This window comes from Candoia aspera, chromosome 1 (genome assembly GCF_035149785.1).
Source record: "Candoia aspera isolate rCanAsp1 chromosome 1, rCanAsp1.hap2, whole genome shotgun sequence".
Taxonomy (NCBI): Eukaryota; Metazoa; Chordata; class Lepidosauria; order Squamata; family Boidae; genus Candoia; species Candoia aspera.
The window spans coordinates 311234324-311244824 of NC_086153.1; the positions used below are offsets into that span (position 1 = coordinate 311234324).

Below are 10501 nucleotides of genomic sequence, written 5' to 3' on the forward strand. Positions count from 1 at the left end.
AGATCCATGCCATTTTCATGTCAAGAATATAGAAGTGGTTGGCTGTTACCTTCTTCCTGTGTGTTTTTTATTTTCCAATCTAACTTTCATCCCTGGTATTCCCTCGTAGTTTCTCATCTGGTCTGACCTTTCTTAGCTTCCAAGCTGAGTCAAGGTCAGCCAGGGGCTACCACCTGCTGGACATGGCATGATTTCCCTCTAGATTGGCACTTAATCACTAGCTGTAACTGACAGCTTTTGTTGTAATAACAGTTCCCCTTACCAATGTTGACTCCTCTGTTACTGAAAGTGCCTTTTTTATTTATGTCTTTCAGGCTCCAAGTCACATGTATGGTGGACATAGCAGTCATGTAACCAATGTAGATTTTCTATATGAAGATACTCATCTCATCTCCACAGGTGGAAAAGATACCAGTATTATGCAATGGCGAGTTATTTAGAAGAATCCTTGCATGAAGCTATATGTGCATATAAGAACTGGCCTTGCATTGAAGTTCTGTACAAAATGTATATTGAAAATTTAACAGTATGGTTACTGTCTAGCCTAGTCACTGTGATTTCGAAATTTTGAAGTTCTTACAAACCTCAGGAAAGTTAAGTCCTTGGCTACGTATCATCTTATTTTGTTTATTCATTAAGCATCACTTCAAAAAACAATTATCATCTCTCTGTTTTTGTTGTACATTATATGAAGAAATTCAAGTTTAAAATGAAGTCATGGCTTGAATATTTATGCAATACACACAAAAAAACCTTTTCTATTAAATAGTCACCAAAAAGCTTATTCTAATATTACACATGGCTGCTTCGCTGTTTTATTATTTACCCACTTTGTACTGTCTAACTATATTGTTAGAATATCAGTGATTGTAAAATTGATGGTACATCTGTTTCTAATAAACAGTGAAGAAAGCAGACAGAAACTTTAGGCCAAGGTGAAATAAGTAAACAACCATTAAGCACTGCTATTCTGTGTTGTTCATTTCAATGGGACCTTCATAGATTTGCCTGTGAAATGAAATAAATGGTTCATGCAACATTTTTGGCCAAGTTGTTACCAGAGTTATAAGCCCTTTAAAAGGAGAAATGTGAAGATTAGAATTTTCATTAACTTGCAACTAAATAATTGATTTCAGTAAGATTAACACTGTTGGATTGTGCTTTGATTTCATTATCTCTGAAATTAAACATATGTAGAACTACTGTATCTCTGCTGCAGAAATCCAGATGAACGCCAGATGGCAGGAAGGAAATAAGAGATTTTTTTTTTTTTTTGCCACCATCTAGTGCTTACCCATATTTTTTGCAGTACAGATATGGTGGCCCTAAATATGGAGTACCACAGTTTTAACTTGAATATATGAGCAGGAATTACAGCTCCAACTTAAATTGAAAGATAAAAATTTAATGAACATTTCTTACAAATAATGAATCTACTTGATCCCATTTCAGATGTTTCGTTGATAGAGGAAATCATTCTGTATGTTGATCAGCATGAATGTTTATACTTGTGTAAAAATGTTAGAAGTTCATAAGAAATAGTAAGTCATTCAAAGCTTTACTTGTCTTTTGCTTATGGATATTGTATATTTGTATTTTAAGGTCCAGTAGATCATGTATAAAGAGATCTTTTTAAGCTTACTATAAACTGGCAGAGGAAATGGGAAAATAAACATGTGAACCATTAAGAAAGATTTCTGGTCTCTGGGGCTAATATATTTGCTATGTTTTTAGATGTGTCAGTGCAACAGTGTTCAGTTCAAGAGATCTGTGGTCCCAGTTACCTTGCAATATTGCAGAGGATGCCTGATGTCAAATAATGTAATGCAACCGCTTGGCAAAACATAATGTTTGGGAATGTCCTGCATATTAATGAACAATTTACCTCTTTTTGCTCTGTGTTTTTCATGGATTGATATTTATAGTACAAGAAGATACGCATATTGCAATAAAGACTAGAGATAGCATAAAATAAAGCTGGTCCTTGAGTTATGGCCATTCGTTCAGCAACCGATTGAAGCTTATGACTGGTACTCAAAGTTCTGGCTGTTGTAGTGCCCCTGTGGTCACGTGAACAAAATTCAAGTGCCTGGCAACCAGCTCATGCTTACGATCAGGTGCAGCGTCCCGTGATCACGTCATCGCCCTTTGCGACCTTCCCTGCCAGCTTCTCCCAAGCAAAGTCAGTGGGAAGCCAGCCGGCAAGGAAGGTTGTAAGTCACTGGGGTAAGTTCCCTCCCCGACAGCCTTTCTTCTTTCGCACATACCACACCCTTCTTCCCCTCTTCACTCACATACATCCCACGCCCTCTTCCCACAGCCTCCCTGCAATCACAAACACCCCGTGCTCTCTTTCCCTGGCCTCCCTGTAAACACACACATCCCGCGCCTTCTTTCCACAGCCTCCCTGTGGTTGCACACCCCATGCTTTAATTCCCTGGCCTTTCTGAGCTTGCACTGCATTGAGCACCCCTCCCCCATATTGCTCATGGCCTGCGCCAGGCCTCCCAGGCTCTCCCCCACCCCCCTGCAGTACCCCTGTGCTCCTTACCTGGGATTCCCTCCGATTTCTGCTTAATGAGCAACGCATCTTGGGTTACAACAACAACCAAGGCTGCCTAGATTGCTGTTGCTAAGCGATGCAGTCATGTGCCATCACACTTTATGGCCGCTTCACTTAGCGACAGCAAGCCTGGTCCGAAATGCAGTTGTACCTCAAGGACTACCTGTAGCTCAGATGGCCTTAACAATTTTTGATTGTGAAACAAACTGAAAATTATTATTTTTATTGGGAAATGTATCTAAATATTTGAAATGAGCAAAGTTATAAGCAGGCTCTGAAAAGCTAAATAGTAAAGGGTTATTTTTTCTAGATGGAAAGGAATTAATTGAGCTCTGAAGTAAGGTTTTTAGCAACTGAAGTTTTAATAAGTTGGAAGCTTTTTAAATTACATCTCTAACCTGCTACACTGAAAATGCAGGACACCAATAAACATCAGTGCATTGTTCTGATTTATGTTATACCTTTCAATGTGAGTTAAATTTGACATTAAAACTTTTAATGTAGTACTACACAACAGTAGAACTTTCCAAAGCAATCTGAATCTGCATGAACTTTGCCTTTGTATTTGTAATTATTAGCTTTTATTCAGAGAATGTGAAATCAGACCTTCGGTGCTGGATTCCTGTACGTAAACTTTATTGATAGAATTGATTTGTTGCATCATGTGCCTAAGGACTTGAAGCAAATTGTAGTGAATGCTGCAATAAATCAGAATATTTGTATCAAAACATCTAAACTCAGTAAAACCTTTAATAAAATCAGTGCTAGATAAAGTAACAATATTAACAGACTTTAGGAGTCAAAAATAGAGAAAATCAGAAAAATTCTAGAATTAGGAAACTATACTGGAAAATACCATTTAAAAATAAAATGGCTGTCTTAATGTTTTTTCATATACTCCTTTCCCCAAAATAGTTTTCAATGGACATTTTTCAGTGGACATCAAAATCGTAACAATGAATTACCCAGAGAAGCCAGTAAGTTGTTGTGAATTGTGGTCAACACCTCCAAGTTATTTCTGTTCTACCCCTGAAAAGTCCCTTATCTGGCTCCACCAAATTGATTCAGGATTTTAGAAGGGTCTTGCTGGCAAAAGGCACTGGCTACTCTTTCTTTTGTATGTGTACATGATAGGTGGCTGCAGTGTATTTGTTTTGTTTTAATCTAATACTATAAAAACAAAAGTCTTGTCAGGATGTTTTTCACTTAGGATTGCTCAGTATTAAGTTCATGATTTTTTAATCTTTACTACCAGCATACAATGGTAGCTCTGCTGATCAATCCATAGAGTCAACATAGTCCACCGTACTATTCCTCACAGTGGCCACCCAGATGCCTCTGGGGTGCTCTCAAGCAAGAACAGAAGAACAGACACAAGAACAGGAACAGAGACCCTCTAGCTCTCTTCCTTTGCAACTGGTATTTGGAGGTTAACGTTAAGTCTACAGGACTAATAATATTTAGTAAATCACTCCTCCATGGATGTATCGAAGCCAGCCAAGTTAGTGGCCATCACCGTGCCTTGTGATGAATTCCACACCTTAATTATATGTTGTGTAGAGAAATGCTTTATTTTGTTTGTCTTGTTTACCTTCTAAAAAGCTTTTTTGGATGGCCTAGTGTTTGGGGAGGAGAAGAATCTTTTGCTGTGTACTTTCACCATGCCATGCATGATTTTATATATCTCATTTACGTTTTTCTAAGGTAGAGAATCCCAGAGGTTCCAGCTTTTTCTCACAAGGAAGGTGTTTGAGTTCCTGATTCAATTCCCCTGATTGCCTGCCCCTTTTTGCCCTTTTTCAAGCTGTATTACAGTATATGCTTTTGAAATGCAGTGGCCCGATGTAGTTGTATCATAGATTTGTATAAGAGCACCACAGTGTTCGCAGTTCTTTCTTCCATCTCTTTCCTCATGATCTCTAACACAGAATTTGCTTCTTTCATAGCTGCTACACACTAACTTCATATCTTGAGTGAGCTATCCACCATGACCTCATGGCATGACCTTGTGCTGGGCCATATAGAATAAAGTTATAACCCACACCTTGAACTAGGCCTGAAAGCTTACTGGCAACCAATCAAACAACTGCAAGATAGATGTTATTTTACAGTACTGTAATGATTTCCCTGTTAACAGTCTAGCTGCCACATTCTGTACCAGCTGTAGCTTGCAGGTCATCTTCAAAGGCTGCCCCCCACATATAGTACATTCCACTAGTTGAGCCACATAGTAATAATGGCAACTTAACAACTGCGAAGTCTTCCTAGTTCAGGTAAGCCATAAAACTGCCATTCCTCATATTAGTCCAGCATGTGAACTGGGGCAGTGAGCTCATTTCCTTTTAGGGTTAGGATTGCCCAGTAACTACCCCTGTCCTAAGCCATGCACCCAAGATGGTTGCATTAGAGCTGGTGAACTAATAAAGGAATTACACCACAGTTGCAAAAGACTGGTATTGTAAACATTGGTGCTGGGCCAAACAGGAAGAGAGTTGAAGTTAAAAAAACAAGCTGGTAAACATGTGCCATGTGTAAGTAATGGATGGAATAAGCATGGAGTAAGCAATGTAAGTGGGAATTTACTAGGTGTAAGTAATGAAGGAGGCAGTAGCACCAGCAGGATTGAAGGCTTTTATTTTAAAAAAAAAACCATAGCCAACCTCCCACCATTGCTATGCAAGATTCGCCTTTTATGTATATGTATGAGACATTGTGAGGTATATGAAAGAGCTGAAGCTTGTATTGCAACCGCACACTGCTGCTTTCATTATTTGTCCCTTTGACCACCCCCTACCCCCATGGATGCCTTTGTAATGGAGTTAACAGCTAGTTGCAGAGATTTTTAATTAGAGGCTGTAAACAACCAAGGGTTATAAGAAATAGGTAGATATCAGTGGAACAGGTAAGAAGCTGCTGATAAAGTGGAATGAGAATTTGAACCTCCCAAGGAGTAAAGCAGAAGAAACAAATCTTAAGGAGAGTATAAAGTTGAGTTAACTGTGGATGCAAAAAGGAGGGACTTCTATGGAGGGGGGCTGTATGTAACAGGAGTTTAGCTTGACAGTGGTGTCACAGATAGGAAAAGGAAGAAAAGTAGCTTAAAAAGCCAGCCTAGCATGTTGAAAGACTTGGACCAGGTTGGGGGCAGATCCTCTTGGAGAAAATTATGTGGTTACTAAGAGTTGACTCTGACTTGATGGCACATAATTGGTCAGAGAGAGAAGGACAGAACTGGGTAGTAATTTTTCTTTCTGAAGTAGGAAACATGACAAATAAAGGAGAATTGTTTGTTTGTTTGTTTATCCCATTTGTCCCTGCCCATCTCCTCCCATTGGTGTAAAACTTGTTCCTGCAATGTTCTGTTCGGTGGGGGTCCTCTTTGGGGCAAACAGGGAGGAAGAACAGTTTTGAGGTGTCTTGGTTGGCAAGATATTGTTCAATGGTAGAAAGAAGACTGACAAGCGCCATCAGCAAAGAAAATGCTCAGGGGATCAGCCAGGAAGGGATTGAGAATCAAAGGAAGTAGCAGATGGGATCAGATGGGCCAGAATGGAGGAAAGCCAACCCAGAAAATGGGATCAAGTAGGAGGACAGAATCAGAGTTAAAAATTGCTACAAGAGGCTTTTTTCCAGACCAGCTGTTGATTTCAAGCTTTCTGCAAAGAGAGCAGGGAGAGTTTAGTCTGTTTATTAAGTATTATGCTTTTAAAATGTTTAGTGCCCTTAAAACTGTTCAATTTATAGTGAGCTGAGAGCTCCAAAGCAGCTTTGGCAAGAATCAGAGTATACACATGGGTAAGTAGAGAGAGAGGACAGGAAGGCCTGGCATGCTATGGTCCATGGGGTCATGAAGAGTCGGACGCGACTTAAGGACTGAACAACAACAAAGGAGAGAGAGATTCGTATATCATACTAAGCCACATTGATTTGGTTTGGACTTAAGGCAATATAGGACCTATCCACTGTGGTTTGTAAACCATTTTTTAAATGTGTGAACAGACAAATATGGTGTATTTAACAAATCTTGGTTAAAACAAACCATGACTTAGTACAATGTGCAATGTGAGTATAACAGCAGTATACACACATACCATCTTTGCAATATTTCCTATAGCAAGAACTGGAAACACTTTGGTCAATCAAACTTTGCTAGCAATTACTGAATGCTTTAAAAATATACAAGGGGCTTTAGAAGCAAGTGACTTGTCAATCAGCATTTGCACATCTATTTAAGGTGCCTAAACATCTTAATAAATGTGTTGGAGTGCTATACTATTCCAAGGTCCTCATAATTAAGAATACTTTAAAAAACAACAGCAACAACATTCAGCTCTGTTAGTCTAATGTTGTGATTCAGATACACAACATTTGGGCAGGAAGAAAAAGTTTATTTTTATTATTTATTTATTTGTTAAATTTTGCCACCACCCATCTCGCCCCAAAGGGGGACTCTGGGAGGTTTACAAAGATAAAAACATTAAAATAGCATAAACATAAATAGATATAAAATACAAATATAATATTAAGCATAAATACAGTATAAAATCCAGATGATGATGATAGTTGTGGCATCGCTCATGTATATCTAAAGGGCCATTTTAGGGCACTAGCCATCTCCAGGAGTGATTACTTCCCTTCCTGCCCCAAGCAAGGTGGCAAAACCAGGTCTTCACTTGTTTTCAGAAGGCCAGAAGAGATGGAATCTGTCTTATCTCTGGGGGAAGGATGTTCCAGAGGGTGGGAGCCACTGCAGAGAAGGCCCGCTTCCTGGACCTTGCCAGATGGAATTCACTTACAGATGGGGTCCGTAACATGCCCTTCTCTGTATGATCGGGCGGGACGAGTTACTGATAAAGCATGAATTCAACAGTTTTGCACTATTGTTTATCCCTCAGCAGCTAATATTTATATCTTAATATCTTATACTCCCTCAGGGGCAATTGCATGGGGGTCAAAAAAGTCAAGATGGCAGCTTCAATTGCATGGTCACAGCCGCAATCTGACTTTGACACCCTACCTCCAGACATTCCTGCACACCCTCTGACTTCAGAGGTTCCCTAAACATTAATTATAGTTCAGAGGCATTTCATATGTGTCTCTTTTCTGAATTGTGTAAAATGTTTTTAAAGTCTTCTAAGTTAGAGACTATTGTCATCTTCTGTGGTCTCAGAAATCCTGAAACTGAAGAAGTAAATGTCACAGACCATGTAGGCATGTTGTTGTGGCACTTTAAAGGCCCTATATTTGTGTGGAGTCATAATAAGAAACTTCCAAACGATGGGCCAAATGTCACCTGGAAGATGCTAGATTCCATTCCACAACATTTCTTCTTTGGTCTGTATAGCAATTACACTTAGGAGGAACTCTTCCATTCAGCAAATGAAAGCTTTTTGTCCACTAAGACCAACTGCTACTATATGTATCATTCACCCTGACATATACAGGAATAAACCCATTAAATTGAAGGGTATTTACTTTTGAGTACACTTTGTTTTTCTGGCAAAAACATTGGACTGTATACATTCTGTGTGTACACACACCAATTCAGGACAGTATTTTAACTGGTAGAGGAACCGGATGCCGCCCACTGAAAACACGAATTCCTGCATCTAGTGCTTAACGTTCATAACGGCATCTAAGCAAGTCGGCTCCACTACCAGGATGTTTGGGCCGTATTTTGTTCAATACTCAGGTGAAAGAATAACCTTTACCGATTGGAACCTTCTCTGTTTGATTATGAGCTGAGTTCTGTTAGGTTGTGAGGTAAATCATAGTCCAACTCATAAGGCCCGGCGCCAGACTGGACGAGGCTAAAACACACACACTGTGTCTATCACACATACATATCTTGTATGGGTTTTGAGGAATAAAACAACGGGAAGAGTCCTCCAAAGTTTGTACACACACAATACGTTTAATAGGCTACCAAAGACTGCGTTAATTGTATGCACGGAAAGTACCAACGCTGGAGCCCCGACTTCTTTTAAAGGAGCAATAAACACAGTAGAATGCAGTCCTACAAAATGAAGCAGAACGGCGCCTGCACCTTGATTGCACCAAGAGGCGCGTGCGCGTTTGCCGGTGTTTGTGTGTTGCAGGAACGTTCAGCGTGTGTTCTCCCCTTTGCGCGTGCCTGGACGGGCCTGCCTAGTCCGCGGTGCTCGTGAGAGCGGCGGCGGCGGCGGCGGCGGCAGACAGGCTGGCGGAAGTGCCTCTCGGCAGCAGTGGGCAGCAGAGTCCCGCGGGCTTTGTGCGCTTCCTCCTCCTCCTCCCTCGCCAGCGATTTGTCCCACGCCCACTCTTGCCTCGCCACATCCCGGGAAAACGGCGGGGGGAGATGGCCGGGGCCCTGGACCAGCTGCCAGGCGCCGAGGAGCGGCTCCCCAGCTAGCGCACTTGGCCAGGGGGAGGTAAGAAGATGCCGTTGCCTGCGAGCCGGAGGAGCCGAGCGAGGCGGCAGGATTGAACAGCAGATGCAACGGCGGAGTCGCCAGCGCTCGGCGGGCTTTTCTTCCTCCTCTCGGGCGCTCCTCCATTGAGCATCTGACAGCCAGAGTAGCAGCTGCTGCCGCTTTTGCTGCAGGAGCGTCGCCGAATCCCGGGCCGGGGCGGGGAAACTTCCCGCTGTGCGGTGGAGGGAAAGGCGGCTGGCCAGAAACGGCTGCGCAAAGCTCAGCTGCGGGGAAAATGAGGTGAGTCGGCCGAGCTGAGGCGGGTGCTTGAGCTCTCTTTCTTCTCCTCCGCGGAGAGGAGGGCTGGCGCTTTCACCTGGCAGCGGGCAGGTGCAAGTAACGCTGGTTCTGCCCTAAGAGGAGTATGCGTGGAGTGGTGCAAACGCAGGACTCTTGGGTCTGCCTCTAGCAAGGACACGTGTGCATTGCTGTCTTGAATCCTCTTTGCCTCTGGCCTAGAATTTCCAGAGCTTTAGTCTAGATGGAATTGAGCTTCTGTATCCGCTTCCATGGAGAACATGAATAGAACTGCCAACTCTCTCTTTTAATTAGCCATTGCTCCTGTGCTCTTTAATAGCAGCGGCATCCACAGCTGTAAGAGACAAAAAGAATCCTTTGTGGCATCCTTATGGCCAGCAGTGAATGCCGGATTGATACCTTCTTCTTGTGAGTTGTCTCAGGGCCGCAAGTGGGGGGGGGGCAAGCAGGGCATGTGCCCCGGGTGCCATGCTGGGGGGCACCAAAATGGGTGTGGAATCCATGTTTGCCCTGGGTGACGCAGACCCTAGCTGCGGGCCTGAGTTGTCTTATCTAGTTCATTAAAGTCTCAGTAAATCTGAAGGCTCTACCAAGTGATCTCTTTTGCGGGTGTGACAGATTCACATGACTATCTCTCTAGAATTTGTCAAGCGTTTGCAGATGGCTGTGCTTATCTCTCTGTGGTATGGTGCAAGGCTTTACTTACATTCCTTGCTGATTTCTGCAGATCTGTCTAAAAGTGTTTTTTTGGGTCAGTTGCCAACCTGAAAACTGAGATCTATTGTGAGTTGCACCTGATCACATACATTTTCTTGTTCTCAAAACTAAGGTCCTTCATGCACTTCATCACTTTTTGATTTGTCTGCTGTATATCCAAGGAATTAACATGTACCCTAATCCTTTGGGAGGTAGGCATTATTCAGAGTTGGGGAAACATGTGATCCCCTTCAGGTAATTCAGCTTTACTGTGTGTGCACATTGTGGAAACACATTGGCCTCACAGAATAGCAACGAAATCATGGCAGCTGGCACTAAGAGGAATGGCTTCCAAGTGGGCGTCAGGCTTGGAGCCTGTCCTAGAAATGTAAACCCTGTCATTTTGTTTGTGTAGATTCCTCCCTTCTTCAGTGAAAAAGAAAGATTACTATGTCCCTCAGTCTTCCACCAAATGAATAGATGGATGCAGAGTGGTTTAGCATATTGTTGACTATCATGACTTAAACTAGTA

The 10501-nt window shown here is 42.1% G+C and overlaps 1 protein-coding gene across 2 annotated transcripts in view; it reads left to right on the forward strand.

The window, feature by feature from the left end:
• EML1 (EMAP like 1) overlaps positions 1–1694 on the forward strand; it is a 166017-nt gene extending 164323 nt beyond the window's left edge. For both annotated transcript variants that reach the window (XM_063290316.1, XM_063290315.1), the window contains exon 22: positions 315–1694. In XM_063290316.1, the coding sequence (XP_063146386.1) occupies positions 315–440 (126 nt within the window). In that variant the 3' untranslated portion in view covers positions 441–1694. The remainder of the gene's footprint in view (positions 1–314) is intronic.
• The last annotated feature ends 8807 nt before the right edge of the window (positions 1695–10501 follow it).